This window comes from Piliocolobus tephrosceles, chromosome 3, assembly GCF_002776525.5.
Source record: "Piliocolobus tephrosceles isolate RC106 chromosome 3, ASM277652v3, whole genome shotgun sequence".
Taxonomy (NCBI): Eukaryota; Metazoa; Chordata; class Mammalia; order Primates; family Cercopithecidae; genus Piliocolobus; species Piliocolobus tephrosceles.
The window spans coordinates 20,777,473-20,801,675 of record NC_045436.1 but is presented as its reverse complement, the minus strand read 5'-3'; the positions used below and the strand labels follow the sequence as shown (position 1 = coordinate 20,801,675).

The 24,203-nt window shown below is 38.0% G+C and overlaps 1 protein-coding gene across 5 annotated transcripts in view; it reads left to right on the top strand.

The window, feature by feature from the left end:
- PALLD (palladin, cytoskeletal associated protein) overlaps nucleotides 1-24,203 on the top strand; it is a 434,025-nt gene that overhangs the window by 400,006 nt on the left and 9,816 nt on the right. For 3 of the 5 annotated variants that reach the window (XM_023228753.3, XM_023228760.3, XM_023228770.3), the window contains 5 exons: nucleotides 308-406; nucleotides 4,483-4,704; nucleotides 9,633-9,782; nucleotides 19,472-19,566; nucleotides 21,431-21,563. In XM_023228753.3, the coding sequence (XP_023084521.2) occupies nucleotides 308-406; nucleotides 4,483-4,704; nucleotides 9,633-9,782; nucleotides 19,472-19,566; nucleotides 21,431-21,563 (699 nt within the window). Of the gene's footprint in view, nucleotides 1-307; nucleotides 407-2,572; nucleotides 2,624-4,482; nucleotides 4,705-9,632; nucleotides 9,783-19,471; nucleotides 19,567-21,430; nucleotides 21,564-24,203 lie in introns of all 5 variants that reach the window. The other 2 variants (XM_023228746.3, XM_031935301.1) reach the window with 1 other exon arrangement.

Genomic DNA, 24,203 nt, shown 5'->3' with positions numbered 1-24,203 from the left:
TTTTCTATGTTTTTCATTAAGGACACGACAAATCTTTTCTGTGTGGTTTCTGCCTTACCACTTATTGCTCACTTTAAATTTGTGCTGTACCAATTGGTGGCTCTCTGGATTAGGCCATTAGTACTAGAAAGGGAGGTAAAAAGGTAGAACAGCTGAAGCAAGAAAAAGAAAATATGCAGGTATCTGAAGCTGGAGAGAGAACAGTTAAAGAAAATCATTAAAATGTGTTGTTTTTACTCTTTTTCATAGGGCAATACATATTTGTGATTTTGCTAATTTTGTATTTTTTGGGACTTGCTTTGTTTAGAGGTTAACATACGAAGAAAGAATGGCTCGCCGACTACTGGGTGCTGACAGTGCAACTGTCTTTAATATTCAGGAGCCAGAAGAGGAAACAGCTAATCAGGTACACCATGTTGCTCTGGACTTCTTAGGGTAACATTTATTATGTTCCCTTTTTCCATCTTCCTTATGGATACTGTTTTTGGGATTCATTCTGTGGAAAGTAGAGGGCAAATCACAGAAAAGCAGTATTAATATCATCAGTCAACCTCACAGCTAATTTTTATTGAGCACATACTATGTTAAGTGACTGACAGAATTCCTTCCATCAGTGATGCCTGTTCTTTTTATCTTCTTCTTGATTATTCTTCTTTCCAGTACCTTTCCATTTTCCTATCCTATGTTTTTTGCAAAATAATTTTGTGTGGAGAAACACATTTTCACTGACATTGTTTGAAATAACTAGTGAATATTTCCCATTAGAGTTGGCCCTTGAACAACACGGGAGTTAGGGGGACCAACCCCATGCACTGTTAAAAACCCACATATGGCCAGGCGCAGTGGCTCATGCCTGTAATTGAAGCACTTTGGGAGGCTGAGGCAGGCGGATCACAAGGTCAGGAGATTCAGACCATCCTGGCCAACATGGTGAAACCCCGTCTCTACTGAAAAATACAAGACTTAGCCGGGTGTGGTGGCGCATGCGTGTAGTCCCCGCTACTCGGGAGGCTGAGGCAGGAGAATCGCTTAAACCCAGGAGGTGGAGATTGCAGTGAGCTGAGATTGTGCCACTGCACTCCAGCCTGGTGGTACACTGAGACTTCATCTCCAAAAACAAAAAAAAAAAACACATACAACTTTTGACTCTTCAAAAACTTAACTAATAGTCTACTGTTGACTGGAAGCCTTACTGAGTTTATTAATACATATTCTGTATGTTATATGTATTATAGACTGTACTTTTAAGTAAGCTAGAAAAAAGAGATGTTACGGACCGGGCGCGGTGGCTCAAGCCTGTAATCCCAGCACTTTGGGAGACCGAGACAGGATCACGAGGTCAGGAGATCGAGACCATCCTGGCTAACACGGTGAAACCCTGTCCCTACTAAAAAAAAAAATACAAAAATCTAGCCGGGCGAGGTGGCGGGCGCCTGTAGTCCCAGCTACTCAGGAGGCTGAGGCAGGAGAATGGCAGGAACCCGGGAGGCGGAGCTTGCAGTGAGCTGAGATCCCGCCACTGCACTCCAGCCTGGGTGACAGAGCGAGACTCCGTCTCAACAACAAAAAAAAAAAAAAAAAGAGATGTTACGAAGAACATCTTAAGGAATAGAAGTTACATTTACAATTCATTAAGTGGAAGGTGGGTCATCATAAAGGTCTTCATCCTCATTATCTTTAATTAGAGTAGTCTGAAGAGAAGGAGGAAGACAAGGGGTTGGTCTTGCTTGTTGCAGAAGAGGAAGAAAATCCATATATAAGTGGACCCATGCAGTTCACACCTGTGTTGTTCAAAGGTCAACTGTTTAGCCTTAATAGCTAGTCAAAATAAAATAGAAAATATTATCTGTTTATCTTCTTTCACATATATACAGATGCTCTTTAACTTAGTATGGGGTTATGTCCTGATAAACCCATTGTACGTTGGAAATATTGTAAGTTGAAAGTGCATTTAAGGCCGGGCGCAGTGGCTCACGCCTGTAATCCCAGCACTTTGGGAGGCCAAGGCGGGTGGATTACCTGAGGTCAGGATTTCGAGACCAGCCTTACCAACATGGTGAAACCCTGTCTCTACTAAAAATACAAAAATTAGCCGGGTGTGGTGGTGCACGCCTGTAGTCCTAGCTACGTGGAAGGCTGAGACACGAGAATCGCTTGAACCCAGGAGGCAGAGGTTGCAGTGAGCCAAGATCGTGCCATTGCACTCCAGCCAGGTGACAGAGCGAGACTCCATCTCAAAAAAAAAAAAGTGCATTTAATACACCTAACCTACTGAACATCATAGGTTAGCCTAGTCTATTTTAAATGTGCTCACAACACTTACATCAGTTTACAGTTGGGCAAAATCATCTAACACAAAGCCTATTTAAAATAAAGTATTGAATATTTCAAGTGATTTATGGAGTACTATACCGAAAGTGAAAAGCAGAATGGTTGTATGAGTACTCACAGTACCGTTACTATCAAATGCTTATTGCTAGCACAAAAGTTTCACTTAAGGAAAATTGGAAATCTTGCTGCATTCTTATTATTTCTATTATTAGTCTTCACATCTTTTTTTCTACCATTACAGGACATTGGTTCTCCTCATGCTTCTGTAGGGAGTCCTCTGGATGGTCAAAAGGTTAAGCTTTTCACCTTTCTTCTTCCAGTCTTTCACTGTGTCTATTTTCTTCTGTTCTTCCTGTTTTACGTGTGTTTCTACCTTTTCTGTCATATATTAATTATAAATGCTATGACCAGTGTCTATTTCATTTAATATCAGATACACAAAATTACTGCAACATGAGTTTTCTTGTCATGTATTTACCAGCTTGAATTTATTTATTTATTTATTTTTATTTATTTATTTTATTTATTTATTTATTTTGAGATGGAGTTTCGCTCTTGTTGCCCAGGCTGAAGTGCAATGGTGTGATCTCGGCTCACTGCAACCTCTGCCTCCTGGGTTCAAGCGATTCTCCTGCCTCGGCCTCCCCAGTAGCTTGGATTACAGGTGCACGCCAACATGCCTGGCTAATTTTGTATTTTTAGCAGAGATGGGGTTTCACCATGTTGGTCAGGCTGCTCTCGAACTTCTGACCTCAGGTGATCCAACCGCCTTGGCTTCCCAAAGTGCTGGGAATACAGGCATGAGCCACAGTGCCTGGCCTCCGACTTGAATTTAATTCTGTCATTAGTGGATACTCTGAACATTAAAGCAAGAAAAGTTTTTCATTTGTTATACCTTTCTATGGGGAAAAAATGTGCTAATTCTTCAAGTGATTAATTTGATAGCAATTAGATGAAGCAAAACAACTTGTGGTATAATTCTTGCAGTTTTATTCATACTGTTGTACTTCTTCCCTCAAACCAACAAACTGTTTTTTAAATACTGAGTAACTTCTTTAAGAGGAAACATCATTAAAGTCATATTTCATTTAATATTAAATAGGGAATATTTTACGTAGACTGCCTTGCCTTGTCTTCATTGCACTTTTTCTTTTTTGTTTTAGAGACAGGGTCTCACTCTTGCCTAGGCTTGAGTGCAGTGGCACAATCACAGCCCACTGCAACCTCAACTTCCCAGGCTCAAGCGGTCCTCCCACCTCAGTCTCCCAAGTTGCTGGGACAACAGGCATGTACCACCATGCCCAGCTATTTTTTTTTTTAATTTTTTGTAGAGATAGGGTCTCACTTTGTTGCCCAGGCTGGTCTCAAACTCCTGGCCTGAAGCAATCCTCCCACCTCGGACTTCCAAAGTGCTAGGAATTATAGGCATGAGCCACTGTACCTGGCCTTTATTGCACTTTATAGGCAAGGAAATTGTAGGATCCACTTTCATCACCATAGGAATGTTGATGGATTGTTTGCTTTTTTTTTTAAGGCAAATTTTGACTAGACTGTCCTATTTTTTCTTCTAAAGATGGTGGGTTCCTAGCAGCTGCAGAGCTGAGGAGGAGGCCCTTGCAAGGCAGGGATTGTTATAGGTGAAAAAAACAAAACAAAACAAAAAAAAACATGGTACCATTTTTTCCATTATTCTTTTGCTAAAATTGTGTTAATATGGCAGCTGTTTGCCACATGTACTGTTAGCCTTCTGGAGAGATGCACCACCCTGCATCAGCTTTTACCCTACAGAAGAAAATCAGCGTTCCATTATATTTTATTGTTATCAACAGTTTAGGAATACATAGCTTTGCTTTTGCCTTTTTCTTTCCTTCCCCTTTTTTCCCCTTGCCTGAGAGAAAAGAAGGAAAAAAAATTGATCTTTCTTCCCCCGCTCTTTTTGGATGATAGGACTTGAAGACAATCTGCAATACCATATAAACTCACTTCCAGATGTTTTTTGTTTCCTATGCAATTGAATTGGGCTCAGACTGTGTTTTTAAGCTCTATGGTAAAAATACCACTGTCTTCTAGGTCCTTACTGGGGGGCAGGGATAGACTTGACACTTTGTCAGAAGGGATTGAGTCTGCTAACTTAAACTTTCCTTGCTACAGGAATACAAAGTCTCCAGCTGTGAACAGAGACTCATCAGTGAAATAGAGTATAGGCTAGAAAGGTCTCCTGTGGATGAATCAGGTGATGAAGTTCAGTATGGAGATGTGTCTGTGGAAAATGGAATGGCACCATTCTTTGAGATGAAGCTGAAACATTACAAGATCTTTGAGGGAATGCCAGTAACTTTCACATGTAGAGTGGCTGGAAATCCAAAGCCAAAGGTGAGCTGGGAACATGGCTTTTTAAGAGTCATTCTCTGAGGAAAGGTTTAGCTTCCAAACTATAGCATGCTGGTAGGAGAAAAGAGATACAAATGATCTTTCTCAATACCCACGATATAAAGGGTTTTTAATATTCTGAAGTTCTGGGCCATCTTCAGGAGGCATTAGAAACCAAAAAAGGTGGTGGGGGAGTGGAGTTTGGGTTTGAAGAATAGAATACAGAATAACTAACAGGGAGCTCTTCACACACCTATATCATTTATTCCTCACTGTTACTACCAAATAGCAAATAACTAAACTGAGTTCTGTGAGGTGAGTTTCCAAGGTCAGAGAGCTGGTGAGTGGCCAAGCCTGCATATGAATCCAGTGCTCTGTACCATACAGAGAAGTAATGCTCACCACTGGTTGTAATAACTTACAGTCTTTAATCAAAACACCAAAGCTGCTTCTATTAATATTTACAGAGGGAGGTGGAGTGAGGAATATTGTTTAGAACGGATAATGACAAATTCTGATACCATGCAGGACTAGGATGACCTGGATGGGAGCCCTCCATGCAAACATATGGAAATGCTGGATAAGGAGCTGCCCTCTTTTTAAAGGAAGGCCTTAGAATCCCTGTTTACTAGCCCAGCAAGGCGATAAACAGGAGTACACTTTTCCCTAGAACTTGAGTGAAAAGAATAAAGAAGGCAAAAAATTAAAACCCCTAAACTACACTATCATATGATAAGGAGCCAAAAGCTGAGAAATGTGAAATTTAGTGCTGGATGATTAAAATTCTTAGAAGCAAGCAAAAAATTGCCTTATATAAAGGTAATAATATATGAAGAAATAACCATGAGGAGAGTTGTGTTAGGCCATTTTTGCATAAAGGGATTCCTGAGACTGGGTAATTCATAAAGGAAGTAGGTTTTATTGGCCAAGCATGGTGCCTCACACCTGTAATCCCAGCATTTTGTGAGGCCGAGATGGGTGGTCAGGAGTTCAAGACCAGCCTGGCCAACATGGTGAAACCCCATCTCTATTGAAAATATAAAAATTAGCTGGGCATGGTGGTGGGCGCCTATAATCTCAGCTACTCAGCAGTGAGCGAGATCATGCCACTGCATTCCAGCCCGGGGCGATGACAATGAGACTCCGTCTCAAAAAATAAAAGGTTTTATTGGCTCACGGTTCTGCATGGTATACAGGTATAGTACTGGAATCTGCTCCTGGTGAGGCCTTAGGAAGCTTACAAGCATGGCGAAGGCGAAGGTGGAAAAGGTGAATCACACAGCAAGAGTAGGAGCAAGAGAGAGAAGTGGTGGAGGTCCCAGACTTTTAAACAACCAGATCTCATGTGAACTGAGCAAGAACTTACTTACCACCAAGGGGATGGTGCTAAACTATTCATGAGGGATCCACCCCCATGATCCAGTCACCTCCTGCCAGGCCCCACCTCCAACATTGGGAATCCCATTTCAGCATGAGATTTGGAGGGGACAGACATCCAAACCATAGTAAGAGTCAATAGTACAAGAAACAGAAAAACAGAAGGCCAAGTATTGCACAATATTGAACAATCTTAAGTAGCCTCTAAAATAACTTTAAAATGATTGAAACAATTTTAAAAAGAATGGAAACTATAATGAAAGAACAAGAATACAAATTTATAAAATAAGCATAGAGCAATGTACTCATTGAAATAAAAAGCTTAATAGTGGCATTAAATGAAAGAAGGAAAAGTGATAAAAAAAAAATACATATATATACATACCTGACACTTTCAGGTGTTAATTTCCAATAGCTCTGTGCATTGTTTTATTTTTCCACTATGGCAGGTTTTACCATCATATTCTTTTCTTAAAACTGACATGCAACGCCAAAGTCAAAGATCAAAGAAAAAAGCCTTGAATTTTCAAACCCTATATACTTCCTAATAAAATGGGATTTTTAAAAATAAACTCCATTGTTGTAGAAAACTTTTTACAATATTCTTGGCATAATTTACGTTAACAGCTGTGTATTCACAACATGTTGTCAAATGCATGTATTAAATTTGTAGCATATGAATGAAATTCAACAAGGAATTGTATCTTGAACTCCCAAGATATTCACAAAAAGATTCTACATTATTTTCAAAACTTACACAAGACTTAAGATCACTGATCACGTTCTAAGATTACTGATTCTTATAGAATACTACATTAACTTGAAAGATGGGCTTTTGTTTTTAATATAACTGTATTTTCTTCCTAATATAAATTTAAATGTTTCACAGCTAACTTAATTGTTTAAACTTTTTATTGTTAAATGTTATTCTTTCATCCCTCCTTCCTATCCCTCAACCTTCATTCTCATTCCCATTCTTTTCTTCCCTCTCTCATTTATTAAAGGTCTACTTTGGCATGTGCCATATAAATTACATTAGGATTGTTAAAGTATGGAATATTCATGTTTAAAGAAATACATGTTTTTTAGGCTTATGTTTTAAAAATATTTTATTCCTCCCTTGACATGCTTGTTCTAGTCGAGCCATAGGAAGATTGAAAATAATTTCTAATTTACCCTATTCTCATTCTTGTGCCCTCCCGAATTTCTCCCTGCATTAGTAGGCTTGGTAAAATTTTGGAAATATTTCTTAGATCTTATTTGAAAGTTGTATGCCAAGTATAATGGAGGTGAAAAAATATGATTAAAGAAATAACTCAAGAACTGGCATTGTGGCAACAATGCAAAAGGAAGAAATTGTATACTTATTACAGCTTCTTTTTTCCATCAGAAATAGTCAACCATAGCCAGGCGCGGTGGCTCATGCCTGGAATCCCAGCCCTTTGGGAGGCTGAGGCGGGCAGATCTCTTGAGGTCAGGAGTTTGAGAACAGCCTGGCCAACATTGTGAAACCCCATCTCTACTAAAAATACAAACCATTAGCTGAGCATGGTGGCATACACCTGTAATCCCAGCTACTCAGGAGGCTGAAGCAAGAGAATCACTTGCACCCAGGAAGTGGAAATTGCAGTGAGCCAAGATCATGCCACTGCACTCTTTAGCCTGGGCGACTCGTCTTAAAGGAAAAAAAAAAAGAAAAAGAAAGCATCAACTACTAAAAAGTAAAATAATTATGAAGTATGATACTTTACATAATTTAAGTTTTAGAACTGAAAGTTATTAGTCTAGTTGATGATTACTTTTTAGATTCTAGAGTTTAATACATAATATAGTTTCTATAAATTTGGAGCTATCTGAAAAATGTGAGTTTGAAAAGTTAGAGCAGTCATATCCTGATAATTCATGCATTTATTTAGTGCTATATATTTCTAGTCTTTTCCTTTCTTAGGATGGAGGTTTCAAAAAGATTTTTCAGATTCAAATACTTTGACAGACAGTTGAATTTGAATGCCAGTTTATGTTACCAATTTTCACTGATTTACATTAAGGAAGAAGTTTGTTTTAACAACTAAAGGGTCTAAAGTATATTTCTTTTGTTAGGAATCAGTTAGGAATACTTTTGGCTTCAAGGAACAAAAAAATGACAACAAAGAACTTGCTATGGCTTAAAAAAGGAAGGGTTTATTTGCTTATCTAATAAGTCTGGAGGTGGGGTGATGTAGCTATTAATTCAGCATCTCAGTCATATTAGGGCTGTTGGCGCTGTGATTCATTATGATGAGCCTGTCTTTCAACTGTGTTGTTCCACTAAATCAAAAATAATAATGAACTTAGCCAGGCATGGTGGCTCATACCTGTAATCCCAGCCACTCAGGAGGCTGAGGCACGAGAATTGTTTGAACCCGGGAAGCGGAGGTTACAGTGAACCAAGATTGCACCACTGCACTTTGCACTCCAGCCTGGGGCACCCTGTCTCCAAAACAAAACAAAACCTCAGAACTCAGACATCCATGGACAATTGGTTTTGTTTAAAAGTGAGGGAAGGAAAGAGGACCTTTGGACTACTTTAAAATATTGTATTTAGTCAAAATTTACTTTTATTTTTCACATTTTTTCTTTTGAGACAGGGCCTCAGTAACCTAGGCTGGAGTGCAGTGGCATGATCACGGCCCACTGCAGCCTTAACCTCCTGGGCTCAAGCAATCCTCCTGACTCAGCCTCCCAAATAGCTAAGACTATAGGCATGCACCACCATACCTAGATAATTTTTTTTTTAAATTTTTTGTAGAGACAGGGTCTTACTATGTTGCCCAGGCTGGTCTTGAATTCCTAGGTTTGAGCAATCCTTCTCAGCCTCCCAAAGTGCTGGGATTATAGGTAGGCATGAGCCACTGTACCTGACCCACATTTAATTTTTTAACCCAAGTTATATATCTGAAAATTATTATACTTTTCAATACTACTGTGTTTTCTTTAACATAATGGGGATAGGTGACATTTAACCTTTGATCATATGCTTCCTGGCCCAGAAATGAAGCAATAGTGTTCCACCCATCACCAACCCTTAGTCATTACCTCCCTCCCTACCAACCTCTTTTATTTGTCAAACACAATTCAGTGAAATGGTTAGAGTTTGGGGTCTGCTTTTGTTCTCCAAAACAACCTTTTTACTTTTATTTTATAAACAATACATTTTAATTGCTGGTACATTTGAAAAAAGAGAGAAGCAAAAAGAAAAACAGCCTGTAATGCCACTTCATAGAAATAATCATTGCCAAAATTCAATATATCCCTTCGTATAAATAATATATGAATGTAAGTACCACATTTTTAAAAACAAAAGGAAGGTATATAATTTTAAAACTCCAATAGAATTTAAATTTTTACCTGCTTTTTTTCACTGAAAAATCAATTTCTTATTCAGGTATTTGGTTAACATTTTAACATGAAAACTCAGATCAGCTCTGCAAACCACACTGCTTACTACTTTCAGTTCTCCAAATAGAGTAGGAATACACAAACTCTTAATCTTTAATCTTTGTTTCTATTCACAGATCTACTGGTTTAAAGATGGGAAGCAGATCTCTCCAAAGAGTGATCACTACACCATTCAAAGAGATCTCGATGGGACCTGTTCCCTCTATACCACAGCCTCCACCCTAGATGACGATGGGAATTATACAATTATGGCTGCAAACCCTCAGGTAAAGAAGGGTATAGTTCTGGGCTCAGTTCTGTGTCTAGTGCTTACAGGCATTTGATTGGACAAAGGAACTATTTAAAAGGTGAAGTTAAGAAGTTTCTTTGATTTACGAAACTATTTTTCCAAATTCTACATCCATCTTGGTTTCAGAGGATAGAAGGATTCTTTGTTTCATGAATATTTATTTATTCCATCAGATGTTGTTCTACAGGAATGATTATGGTGCAGATGTTCATTGCTTCCACAAATATTAAGGGTCTAATATGTACACACTTTCTATGTGGGTGACGGGGTTGCAGTGGTAGACTGGAGAAAGTCCTATGGTTAAAAAAACAATTAACAAATACATAAATAATATAACTTTACATGAAGTTATATTACTTTACGTAAATAATATAAAATTACATGAAGAAAATAAAGGAGGAAAAGAGAGTGAGTGGCATACATAGGCTGTATAAGAAAAACTCAACAAAGTAAAATATTTTAAAAGAAACATCAGTGGGATTTAATGTGCAAGAGTAGACAAATGATAATTTTGTTACCATTCAGGTTTATCAGTTTTCATCAAAATGTTTTCTCTTGTATTTGCCTTTAACTTAGGGTCAAAAAATCAGTTGCCTTCTTAGAATTTAGTAGGAGGCTGCAGGTATCGTGTTGCCAGTTCAAGCCTGCAAATTCTTTTTTATTATGTTATATATTTTAGTCACTATGCTGGATATAGGGGATACAAAAATGAGTAAGAAGTTATTTTGTACCTTAAGAGCTCAATGTATGACAGGTAGTTTTACTAAGTCTGTAAAAGTCATATAAATAATACACTTTTAAAAGGGAAAAAAAAGGCATGGTAAAACAGTTTTCTCTAGAAGTCATCTTTTTAGAATCTCTGATCTATTTATATCATTCCATATTATTTCTTTTGAAGAAAATATTTAGCATTAGAAACTATGTAAATAATTTTAATGATGCTACAAACTTAATTAAAGTTTCTGGCCCGGGTGCAGTGGCTCACACTTGTAATCCCAGCACTTTGGGAGGCTGAGACAGGTGGATTGCTTCAGCCCAGGAGTTTGAGACCAGCCTGGCCAACATAATAAAACCCTGTCTCTACTAAAAATACAAAAATTAGCCAGGTGTGGTGGCGTGCACCTGTAATCCAAGCTACTCAGGAAGTTGGGGCACGAGAATCACTTGAACCTGGGATGCAGAGGTTTCAGTGAGCTGAGATCATGCCACTGCACTCCAGCCTGGGTGACAGAGTGAGACTCTGTTTCTAAATAAATAAAGTTTGTTCAAGGTTTATTATATTCTGATATTCCACGGTCATATAAATATATTTTTCTGCAATAATACTAAGATCAGAATGAAAACAAATTATCCAGCTAATCAGGTTGTGACAGAGCACAGCAAACTCTTCACTGTTAATGAAAAGCTTCTATATTAATGCACATTCTTGAAGTTCTAAACTTTTTAATCAATGAACACATGACCATCACCCTGAAAAAGTCTAAATCACTATTATGAAGTTGCATTTTAATGTTTGTGTTTATATTTGACATATATGAAGAAACAAAAGTGGAACTTTTTTTTTTTTTTTTTTTTTTTTGGAGACAGACTCTTGCTCTGTTGCCCAGGCTGGAGTGCAGTGGTGTGATCTCGGCTAACTGCAATCTCCACCTCCTGGGTTCAAGCAATTCTTCTGCCTCAGCAGCACCACACCCAGCTAATTTTTTGTATTTTTAGTAGAGACGGGATTTCACCTCAGGTGATCAACCTACCTTGGCCTCTTTTTTCCTTAGTATATTTTCAGTGCATTTCCTTGACATTAACAAATTCTAGCTTTCAGTTTAGTTTTTTGCCTGTTGAAGAAAATGGTGGAAAACTGACAAAATCCAAACTTTTTCTTCATGTTGGGTCGTTTATTCCTCTTTTGCCCTAGAAAGGCTGGGATATATTATGGGATGGAATTATCTATAGTCCTTAAGTATTTCCAACACTGGGACCCTGCTATTAATTTCAAGGCATTTTTCTTAGCATGTTATAAATTGTTATTGGAATAAGTCATTTTATAGAACAAAAGAACATAAAAGTAAAACTGCAATTGTGAGTCTGCTTAGTGTCTTCCTCAAACTATAGGAATGCATTTTTACATGTGGAAAAGTTCTCAGTGGGGAAGGAATGACTCAGTGCTCATGGCCAATGGCAGTGTGCAGAGTTTAAGACAGCAGGCCAGCCTTGGGGGTCAGTAGTCTCCAATCATTTAAACTCTCTTGACAAATTATTATGAAGTCACTAGATGAAGGTGAGCGGCTGAAGATCTCCCTTGGATCATTCCGTATTACATACATATAACATCACATTGTACCCCACAAATACATACAATTATAATTTGTCAATCAGAATAAAAAATAAATTTTTATTTATTTACATAGAGACAAGGTCTTCCTCAGTCACCTAGGCTGGAGTACAGTGGCATGATCATGGCTCACTGCAACCTAGAAGTCTTGGGCTCAAGCAGTCCTCCCACCTCAGCCTCCCAAAGCAGTGCCATTAGCCAAAAATAAACTTTTAGAAAATAAATGTGATCTTACCCAAAGCCCAATATATAATGCCAAAAAAAAGAAAACCTGGTAAACATAGGGAAAAAAGGAAAGGAAGGAAATAAAACAGAAATGTTACTACAAACGCCAAGATTGTAGGGCAACACTGATGATACCAAAAAACCTAGGATGAGGCCGGCAGGCCGTGCAGTACAGGCGTTACAAGCATGAACTTTGGCATCAGGTGGATCTGAGCTGGAATTCTAGCTCTTCCACTCACTACCTGTGTGACCTTAGCAAGTCACTTAACTTCTCTGCCTGTTTCCTCCTTCGTAAAATGGGAATAATAGTAATACAGATTTAAATAGTACATGTAAAAAGCATTCAGTTTACCTGGCACATAGTATAGTTTCAATAAATGCTACTTATTGTCATTATTTTCATTCAGAGACAGTAACTACCCCATCTTAAAGCAACAGGCCTACAACAGAAGCCTGTGGAACCAGATGTAAAGGATCAGTTCCGTGTCTAGGTACTCCGTTCCCACAGTACTGTCAGAAAGTAAGCAAGTTAATTTGGGATGGAATTTCTACCCAGTATGTTGTTGGTGTGTGGTCTTCTGACCTCCTGGCTTTTCCATTTTATCACCCCCATGGGAAATAACTTAGGCAGCAGATGTGGCTGTGCCACAACTGCCACAGCTGTGGGCTTGGGTGGAGGAGCTGTGAGCTAGAGGACGGCCGCACCCATAGCACAGCTGACATCAGCCACACATGAAGCTGGGAAGCTGCTCTCTGCGCTCAGCACCCTCAGGGCCAAGAGAGGCCCCAAAAGAGAGTGATCACTGCCCTCATTCCAGGCCCCAGTAATTCACTGCTTTACAAATCCCAGGCTGAGCCCCATGGTTAACCCTCTCTGGTTCTTTGCTCTACCCTTTGGAGAGAAGACAAAGCAATGAGAAGTGGACTAGACCAGCCCTCCTAACAGAATATCCTATCCAACCTGTGATTTCAGCCAAAGGTAAAATAACTATTCTGGGTCTATCAAAAGGAGCAAAAAAACAAAGATTCAAAGAACCCGGGCATCACAGTAACCAGACCAGTTCCTAACACTACCTATTAAGTATTCCAACCGACTCCAAAGATCAGTTGACACTCCCAGTATCTTAATTAAGGGGTAGGGCTAAGAATCTTCTTTGCCTAAATAACCCAAGACAGGCAAAAGGAAGGGAAACTCATGAAATGACTCTGAGTCTAGGCATCAGTGTGTAGATGTGTATGTCCCATTGAAATTGTTGTGAGAGAATTTCGATATTTATGGCACTTCGCAGTAGTAGTATTTGCTCCAGGTTTCTGAGCATGTTGCCTGGTTGATTTTAATTCCAAGAGTAAAACCCCTGTTTTCTGTCTTGGGGTCTTTAGTAACTGGTATGTCCAAATATGGAAGATACAAGTTCTGTGAGTCATCACTTAAAAATTGGAGTGAACTTTACTACCCATTAGAAAAACAAAGTGGCATTTAAACCATGACCAGTGACAGACCATTTTTCTACCTAACTCTTGGTGTAAGTTACCATTTGTTGCTATAGGGATGCCATTCTGGAAATGTTTAACGCTGTTAGAATCTCAACTTTACAACATCTATTACCATATATTAAAACATTTTGTTCTTGTAATTTATGAATTAAGACATGAGTTGAAATAGTCATGTCGTAAAAGGTGGCAAAAAAAAATTCAAAATCGCTAAATCTTTCAAGATATAGTAATCCCAAAAGCATAAAGTGTAGTTGACAGAAAACTGAAGTTGACTCCTTACTTCCTTAATGCCCTTTAGTTACCTTAAATTTTGAAATGTTAAAGTTATTAAGGTTTAGAAAAAAAAGTATTTGGGTTTGAAAGGGAGAATACATGTATGTTTTCTAGTACACTGTAGCCCAGATGATGTGAAATGACCAAGGAGAAGAGGAAGAGTGGAGTGGAAAAATTCGTTCAGTAATGAAACACAGACGGTAGAGCTCTCCTGAGCAGTGGAAAATGATTACAGCAAGCAGCCAAGAGGAGAGTGAGAACCAAGGAGGGAGGAAAATATTCAAGTTCAGCAGAATATTTATAGAATATGATATTTTTCCACCTGGGTTAATCTTTTGGGAATAAGAAAAACGTTAGATATTGTTGACTGCATCCAAATTCTACTTGGGATAGAACACACAAACATATACTGGGCTGTATGTCACACTTGATGTGTGTAGCTCAAGCAATTCAGAAGAGACCAACGCAATCACATAGTTTAGCAAAATAATGAGTGATTGTGCAGTTACACCAAACAGAATGCCAAAATAAGGATCACAAATACAGTTTATTTTAGACTCTAATCCTATCTTTAAGAAAAACTACATCTAAACACGAATGTTTTACTTTGTTTTGTTGTGTTGCTAAGTTACTTTGTATTGTACTTGGATTTTGGAATGGGTATTCTGCAGTTTGATGTTTCCTCAAACTGCATTATGTATACAAGTGGCAAGCTTTTATGAAGACCTGTGTGCCACAAGTTAAATTTCATAAACTATGAAATATAAATGTTATTTCCATATTATATAAATAATTGGCCTTGCACAAGGTATGAAATAATGTTTACAGGCTGGATGTTTCATACAGAATCACTTTAAAAATTCAAACTTATTTGTAATGTAAGTTTTAAACTGTGGATTTGTTTGGAATAGAAAAGTAACACACAACTGAGTTAAATATAAAATGTTAGTTTGTTGCTTATGTTTTGTTTTAGCATTATAAGGTTTCCTGGCTCATTTCAAACTTCACTTTAAACATTCCCTTCCATTATTCTTACGTTAATGGTAAAGCAGATAGAAATGAGAAAATTAATAAAAGCAAATGCAACAGCATTAATGTTCATCAGAGCCTACTATGATTACCAGGGTTTTAGGCATATTATTAAAATCACTTATTGCTAATTCTGTATGATCTTTGTCAAAAACAGTATGTTCAGACTTAAAAACCTGAACTTTCTATTATGCACATTGAAGACATCTTTTTAAAAAAGCTTCACTGAACCCTGTTTTTTTTTTCTTTCCCAAACAAAAACGACAAAATTATACAACTTCTTAGTTTGAATGCTCTCTAAATGCTCCTGGTTATGTATTGGTTAGTAATATATTTAGCCAATAACACTATATAAATCAAACTAATAATTCTGCCTCCCGAAGACCACACCTTTCCCTTTCATGTTCAGAAGTGAAGGCTGGTATCAGAATAGAAAGATTACAAATGGTAACTATTCCTTTTTCTTAAATTTGGGAAGTTAAGGAAATATTCTGTGGCAATATTTGTATATATGGTTTTAAGCAGTAGCAGCGAAAACCTTGAAAACAGTGTAGAAATGTGTGACCTTTCCAGAGTAGTATGCCAACTTGTTTTTTGTTTGTTTGTTTGCTTTTGGAGAGGGGAGGAAGAGGCGGGCTAAGCATATCCAGGATCTGTTTAGAGTTGAATAGGGCGTATTTCCTCCTCCACATCAAATGCAGCCATCACACTAACAAGCACATTTCAGTATGATTGTGCTTAGCACCTTTCAAGCACCAGCAGAAGTTAAAAAGGTTAATCTGCTTCTCACATAGTCTGCCTCCTATGCCAAAGGTATTTTGTTTTTCCTTTGGAGTAAATTACATTCTAATACCAAGAAAAATAAAATCCCATTACATAAACAATTCTAAAGGATGCCTCAAAACTGGTTATTATAATTATATCCATAGTGAGTGCTACAATAATCTAACATTTTGAGCACTGGCTTCATGCAAAACACAATGCTGCCAGGTGCTTTACAAGTATTAATGCCTTTAATCTTCATAAGAACCCATTAGATATTAACTATGTAGTCCTATTTTACAGAGAAGGAAACTTAGAAAGATTAAGTTACCTACCTAAAGTCACTCGCCTGTAAGGGACAGCAGAACTGGTTTACCAACTTAGACTGATTCCAGAGCCACTGAGTGTCACACGAAGGTATTTGAGGCCCATCCCACGATTAAGACTACTAAGTGGCAGGGGAGATATTGGTTAAATATGAAGGAATTTTAAAAGGAGGTAAGCATATACCTCACATAAAGTATATTCACATGGAAATTCTTACTGGGGTCCACCAAGCTGCTGGGGCTCCTAAAAACCATCTTGATGCATGTACATGCATAATGTCTCAGACCCATGGTAACACAGTACCAGCTATGAGGAATTTAATAATGATAATTTATGATGTCACGTATCATTTGATATTTACAAGAGCATTTAGGTTACATCATTTAACCCTTAAAACATCCTTGTGAGAGATACATGTAGCATCCCTATTTGTACAGAAGAAGAAACAAAGGCTTGAACAAATTCAGTGATTTGCTCGAAGTTTTATGAAAAGTCAAAACTCAAATCCAGGTTAGTGGGGTGGGTTTGTTTGACTGTTTGTAACAACCCATACCTCCTTGTCCAAATTCAAGGTTAAGTCTGAATTTAACTTACATTATATATTTTTCTAACTGCATAAATGATTAGTTCATTTTAACTTACTGTGGCTCTGGGCTTCATGTCACAAGGAAGGATATATCCAAATTATAAGCATTTCATCATGGAAGCCGCAAAGTACATAATAAGGAAGCCATATCCCGTATCAGTACAATTGAAGCTATTTGTGTAGAACAATACACACACTTCCTTGTCCTCAACCTCCAAAAAGAATCATTAATTTTATGTGTCCATTTGTTATCTTGTATGATGCATCAGTTGGGTAGTTCATGATGGGGGTCTTCTAAGCAAGTTATATCTAGATTTTCTATAGCAAGTACAGATCTGGAGAAGTTGGATGAAATTAATTTTTAGATTTCAAGCTAGTTTAGGGAATCCCAAATGTTTGCCAAGAGTTTAGCATGAGAGAATCTGTATCGAGTGGCCTGTGCTTCAGATACAGTTAATCTGAGTTAGAAATAATTCTCCTTCATAATGTTAGACTTCATGTCTCCCTGGAAATTTTCAGGAAACACAGTGTTTTAACTGCGACCTCAATAGCAAACACCGTGAGTGCCAGAGGGAGTCACATATGTAGTGGTATAAAACTAGTTATGTTTGTCTTTGTGATGACCTCTTTTTGGTAATTCCTCATTCTTCTCCTGTCTGTATTACATTCCTATGTCTTTGCCTTTTCTGGGTGGTTGTAGCCCTAAAGAAGTCCAGGTTTTAGGAGACCTGCAGATACCCCCCTCGCCCTGCCCCAGTTAGAGTCCTGCCCTTCACTGAATCCTACTATGGGTTTTTTTCTCTGCATTCCCTCCACTAGTGCCCTCACCCTGACCCTCACTCCAGTCTACTCACAGTTGGAAAGCAGTTCTTCAAAACACACAGAACACTGCAGCTTCTGTTATCTGTCTCTATAGGCAGCTTGCAATGAAACTGAGAGCTAATGGAAGAATTTTATTCTGAGTGTAAGTGCATGAGGGCTTCTCATCAACTCTGAGCTAGAATTCACTAAGTCTAATCATTGGTGGTACATCTGCTTCTCGTTTTTCCTCTCTTGCTGTTACCTTTGGCAGTCATCAAAATTTAGAAGCACATCTTCTCATTCTTCTGAGAGAGTGAAGGAGAAAAATCATCTTTTTTGCTACTGTGCTGGTAACAAAAAAAAATTAAGAGAAGGAGCTGAAACAAAAACCAAAGTAACAATGTGTGGCTTATCCATGTCATCTGGGTGCCCTGAGTATCACTTGTCTGTTCACATATGACAGCATTTATCAGTCTCTTTTTTTGCTTTTATTTTTAATTGACATAATGATTATACATATTTATGAGGTACAGTGTGAGATTTCAAAGCATGTATAAAATGTGTAATGCTCAAATCATGGTAATTAGCATATCTGTCACCTCATTTATCATTTGTGTTGGAAGCACTCAAAATCCACTCTTCCAGCTATATGAAAATACACAATAAATTGTTGTTATCCTACAGTGCTGTGAAACACTAAAACTGATTCCTCCTATGTAGCTGTAATTTTGTATCCATTCACCAACTTCTGGCTATCTCCCCGACCCCACCACCCCATCAAAATTTCAATTGACAAATTTAAGAGATAAAATATAGGGTTTTTTTTATTACATAGGCCCTTATCATATGACCCACATATTTTAGGTATTTAACTGCTTCCGTTTTTTAAATCTCAAATATTTTCATTTCATGAGAATATGGCTTCATTTACTCATGAAGTTCTCCTTATCATCCCACTCATACTTCTTACATAACACTCATTTTATCATTATCATGCTCATTTTAATACATGGTTTAAGAAAGGGATGCCGGTAACTTTTTTTTTTTTTTTGAGACAGAGTCTCGCTCTGTCACCCAGGCTGGAGTGCGGTGGCACCATCTCAGCTCACTGCAACCTCCGCCTCCCGGGTTCAATCAATTCTTCTGCCTCAGCCTCCCAGGTAGCTGGGATTACAGGTGCGTACCACCGCACCCAGCTAATTTTTGTATTTATTTAGTAGAGACGGGGTTTCGCCATATTGGCCAGGCTGATCTCGAACTCCTGACCTCATGATCCACCCGCCTTGGCCTCCCAAAGTGCTGGAATAACAGGCATGAGCCACCGCGCCCGGCCAGCCACTAACATTTAATTTGTATATTACTATATACTATATATTAGTATATTACTATAATTAGTATATTACTAAAAAAACTGAAATCATCTAGGTTTGATTTCAGAATTGGCTACAGCTGGTAGATGACCATGAAAATGGAATCTTCACAAGAGACTGATGTCCTGCTGTATTTTACAATTCAGCGTCGTGTGTTATGGAGACCTTTGCTGGTTACAATTAATCAAAGGTTGTCATTTTAAATACCATCCTAGATAAAACAGTAAAGCTTACTTAAGATTTTCAAAAAAGGCCTTGTCACCTTCAAGTTCTTCAGATAAAAACAGTTTTACTGAGGCCCTGAACTCACAGGGAAAGTGTTTTTCTGAAAAGGGTTAGATCGATTACTAACATGGCATACTGATTTGTTATGAAATAATGTCTTATAGTGAATAGGATAGTAGGCATGATAATGCTTAGTGGTTAATAGTTTTAAATAACAAATCATTTATTTCCTGATATTTCTATAGGGCCGCATCAGTTGTACCGGACGGCTAATGGTACAGGCTGTCAACCAAAGAGGTCGAAGTCCCCGGTCTCCCTCAGGCCATCCTCATGTCAGAAGGTATTTAACATGTTCCTTCCCATAAGTGTCGCTATTATTTTATTTATTACTATAAATTTAGTACTATTAGAATCATATAACCACAAAAGTAAACATAATTGGAAGACAGAATATGAATACAAACCTGAAGTGTGTGGCTCCTTGATTATTCTCCTTTGCGATGCAGAAAAGGAATGGGAGCAAACATTTGCTGATGTGTGCTAAGCCCATCCAGATATACTATTAGTTTGTTAAATAGACATATTCTATAGACAAATAAATCAAGAATCAGCACTTTTAAATGGCATATGAAAATACTACGAAATGGTACACAAATGTTGGAAACCAAACTTCTCTAACCAACAGCTGTGTGAGTTGACCATTAAAAGCTATTGCCACTAAGTTTCTTAAAATCAGCTCATTTATTAATGTTCATTTTTCAGTCACTTAGTTCAAAACATAAGACCATTAGACTGCAAATCTTGTAGGTAAGATTTGTCACATTTTAAATACTCAGATATCTGCTAGCAATAGAGATGCTTTCCATTCCTAGTAGTTCTGAGTCTATGCAAGGACACTGATGGAACAATGGTAGGCAGGGATAGAGAAAGGCTATTACTTCTTAGTAACAAATTTGCACTTAAAGAAAAAAATACAGTAAGTCAACCATACTGTCAACTTGGCCTGTTTAGATATTTTATAGACAGAATATTCTCAAATAGTCCTGACTCTAAATTACAGGCCATAGGTGCGAACGCCTTTAGTGAAGAGAATACATAGTTAGCTCAGAGAGTAGGCAGAAAAACTGAGTAAGCATCAAACAAGTGGTGGGTCTACACCTCCTTGGTGTGACTGGATCCATAAAGACTTTTGTTCAACATTTGGAAGACAGTTCTGGCACCAGAGCATGTGCAGATTAACTTCGTCATGGCAATGCCTGTTCACAGGATGCTAGCCTGTATCTTTGAGTATAAATACTGCATATACAGTATTCAATCCATTGTCTTGAGTTATTCTCTTTGCTTTTCTTGTTGTCCACAACACATTTAAGCGTTTCCATATATCAGTGGGTCCTGGAAAGCTTTTTCTCATAAATTAGATCTATACTTGGAGAAGGGTAAACTATATTAAAAAGCTAATAATTATTAGCCTAGTATACTTCTTTCATTTGTTCCACTCTTGCTTTTCCTAGTGAAGTGTTTTTAAACTTTTCTTGTAGTGACTACAGACAGAATTTGTATTCAACATCTTTTAAGTCTTCCCTGCAATTACTTTCAACTGTATTCCTCTTAAAGGTTTCTCTGGCAACCTTTAAAAGTGACAGAGATGCACAGAATCTGGGAGATTTGTACAATCTCATTTTTTAAAGCAAAAAATAATGCCTCTAGGCATATGGATAACTAATGCAAAAGAAAACTTGCCTAAAAATGTAATTTGTTTTCCTGCTTAATATAAAAAGGAATTTTAATTAGAAATATATTGAATTTTATAGGATCATCAGAAATTTTAATTTCCTACAAATTTGAAAATCACAGTGGAAAGTTCTAGTAACTTCTGTTCAAAAAGATTTGGTAATAAATGAGCAATAATGCTACTTTTCATAAAGGTTTAAAAACATTTAGGAAAAATGTTAATATATAATACCCCATTTTTTCCATTTCCCCTTTTATGATTTATAGAACCCTGCAATTGGCAGATAATTAAATTTATAGTAAACTTCCAAATTAAGATTTTGCTTTTCTGATTTTTTAATGTGTAAATCTTAGATATAGGGATCAGATAAAGAAATCATATTATAAACTCATGTATTTTAAGAAAACAGATGACTAAAAGTCTGTAAATAACTACTATCTATATTTCTATATGTCATCTTTCTTGTTTCAAGGCCTCGTTCTAGATCAAGGGAAAGTGGAGATGAAAATGAACCAATTCAGGAGCGATTCTTCAGGCCTCACTTCTTGCAGGCTCCTGGAGATCTGACTGTTCAAGAAGGAAAGCTCTGCAGAATGGACTGCAAAGTAAGATTTTGTTATTGCTTGCATATCCTATTGCCTCACTTCTCTCTCACTTGCCATTTCTCTATAGTTCCTTTTGGGGAAATTACATAAAGGATAAAATGAGGGCTGGGCACAGTGGCTCACACCTTTAATCCCAGCACTTCAGAGGCCAAAGCCGGGTAGATCGCTTGATCCCAGGAGTTCAAGACTAGCCTGGGTAATATGGAGAAACCCATCTCTACCAAAAATACAAAAGTTAGCCAGGCATGGTGGCATGTGCCTATAGTCCCATCTACTTGGGAGGCTGAGTTGGAAGGACTGCTTGAGCCTGGGAGCCGAAGGCTGCAGTGAGCTGTGATCGAACCACTGAATTCCAGCCTGGCTGACAGAGCAAGACCCTGTCTCAAAAAATAAAATGATTCTAGCTTAAGTGGGGGAAAAGTGAAATATGCTGGATATTTATATATTGTTTACTATGATTCTTTACTTTTAAATCTAAATTAAATATGTTCTTTACTCAGAACCCTACATGACATACTCTAGAAAGTCATCAGTTTTATTTATCCCTTTAAATATTGAAATAATAAATATGATAAATCTACCATGTCTTCATTCTTTTTTCATACAAATTTTGTATCCATATATCTACTCTGACTTTTATTCCTCCCATTTTCTAATTCTTCTTCTTTTTTTTTTTTTTTTTTTTTTTTGAGACGGAGTCTTGAAGCTCTGTCACCCAGGCTGGAGTGCAGTGGTGTAATCTCGGCTCACTGCAACCTCCACCTCCCGGGTCTCCTGCCTCAGGCTCCTGAGTAGCTGGGATTACAGGCATGCGCCACCATGCCCAGCTAATTTTTGTATTTTTAGTAGAGATGGGGTTTCACCATGTTGGTCAGGCTGGTCTCAAACTCCTGACTTCATGATCTGCCCACCTCAGCCTCCCAAAATGCTGGGATTACAGGTGTGAGCCACTGTGCCCAGCCCCCATTTTCTAATTCTAAGAGAAGTGAGAGTGACATCTTTCTTTCATCTGTTTTACAGCAGAGCTTTTTGTTTTTTTTGAGACAGAGTCTCCCTCTGTCGCCCAGGTTAGAGTGCAGTGGCGTGATCTCGGCTCACTGCAGCCTTCACCTCCCGGGTTCAAGTGTGATTCTCCTGCCTCAGCCTCCTGAGTAGCTAGAATTACAGGTGCGCACCACCACAACCGGCTGATTTTTTGTATCTTTAGTACAGACGGGGTTTCACCATGTCGGCCAGGCTGGTCTCAAACCCCTAACCTCGTGATCCACCCGCCTCGGCCTTCCAAAGTGCTGGGATTACAGGCATGAGCCACCACACCCGGCCTATAGCAAGGCTTTTTAACCCACAGTCCTTGGGTAGGCAGGCTTCATTAGGTGTTTGAACTCTGAAATTACCTACAAAATTATGTGTGTAAGATAATTTTCATCCATTTCTCAAAGGAGTCTAGGGAAAAAATGTTTAAGAAACACTGCTCTAAAATTTTTCGTTTGATTTCTTTTTTGCCCCACTATTTACTGATCTTAAATTTAGTTTAACTCTTAAATATGGATAAGGTTTTAAAAAGTTATTTGGGCTCCCTCTGCTGGTTTCTATGGGATATCAGAACACAAATATAAGCTGCTTAGAGGATTTGGGCATTGTTTCTTCACAAAGTAAATCTGGGATTGTAGAAATGTATAAAAAGAATAAATATAACAAAAATATTTTATTTCTCAGGATCATTTTTTATGTATAAATACACAAATTGGGTTTCAGTCTATATATATATATGAGTATTTACTTCATTTTTGGTCTATAATTAAGAATTATACAGTAGAGCTACCATATGATCCAGTTAATTCTACTAGTGCTTATATATCCAAGGAAAATGAAATCAGAGGCCGTGTGTCGTGGTGCACACCTGTTATCCCAGCACTTTGGGAGGTTGAGGCAGGTGAATAACTTGAGGTCAGGAGTTCGAGGCCAGCCTGACCAACATGGTGAAACTCCATCTCTACCAAAAATACAAAAAGTAGCTAGGTGGGTGGCACGCATCTGTAGTCCCAGCTACTCAGGAGGCTGAGGCAGGGGAATCACTTGAACCTGGAAGGCAGAGGTTGCACTGGGCTGAGATCGTGTCACTGCACTCCAACTTGGGCAACAGAACAAGACTCCCTGTCTCAAAAAAAAAAAAAAAAAGATATTAGTAGCAATATCTACAGTCCCATGTTCATTGCAGCACTATTCATAATAGCCAGGCTATGGGATCAACCTAAGTGTCAACAGATGAATGAATAAAGAAAATACGAGATATATATATACGTACATAGACACACGGTGGAAAATTATAATCCTGTCATTGTGACAACGTGGATGAACCTGGAGGACATAATGTTAAGTGAAATAGGCCAGGCACAGAAAGATAAATACTACAGGATCTCACTTACATGTGTAATCTAAAAAAGTTGAACTCATAGCAGAGAATAGAATGGTGATTACTAGGGGCTGGATGGGGAGAGGGAGAGTTGGGGAAATGTTAGCCAAAGCATATAAAATTTCAGTTTTAGACAGGAATAAGTTCAAGAGATCCGTCTTACAACATGGTGGCTATAGTTAATAACAACGTACTGTATACTTGAAAATTGCCAAGAGTAGGTTTTG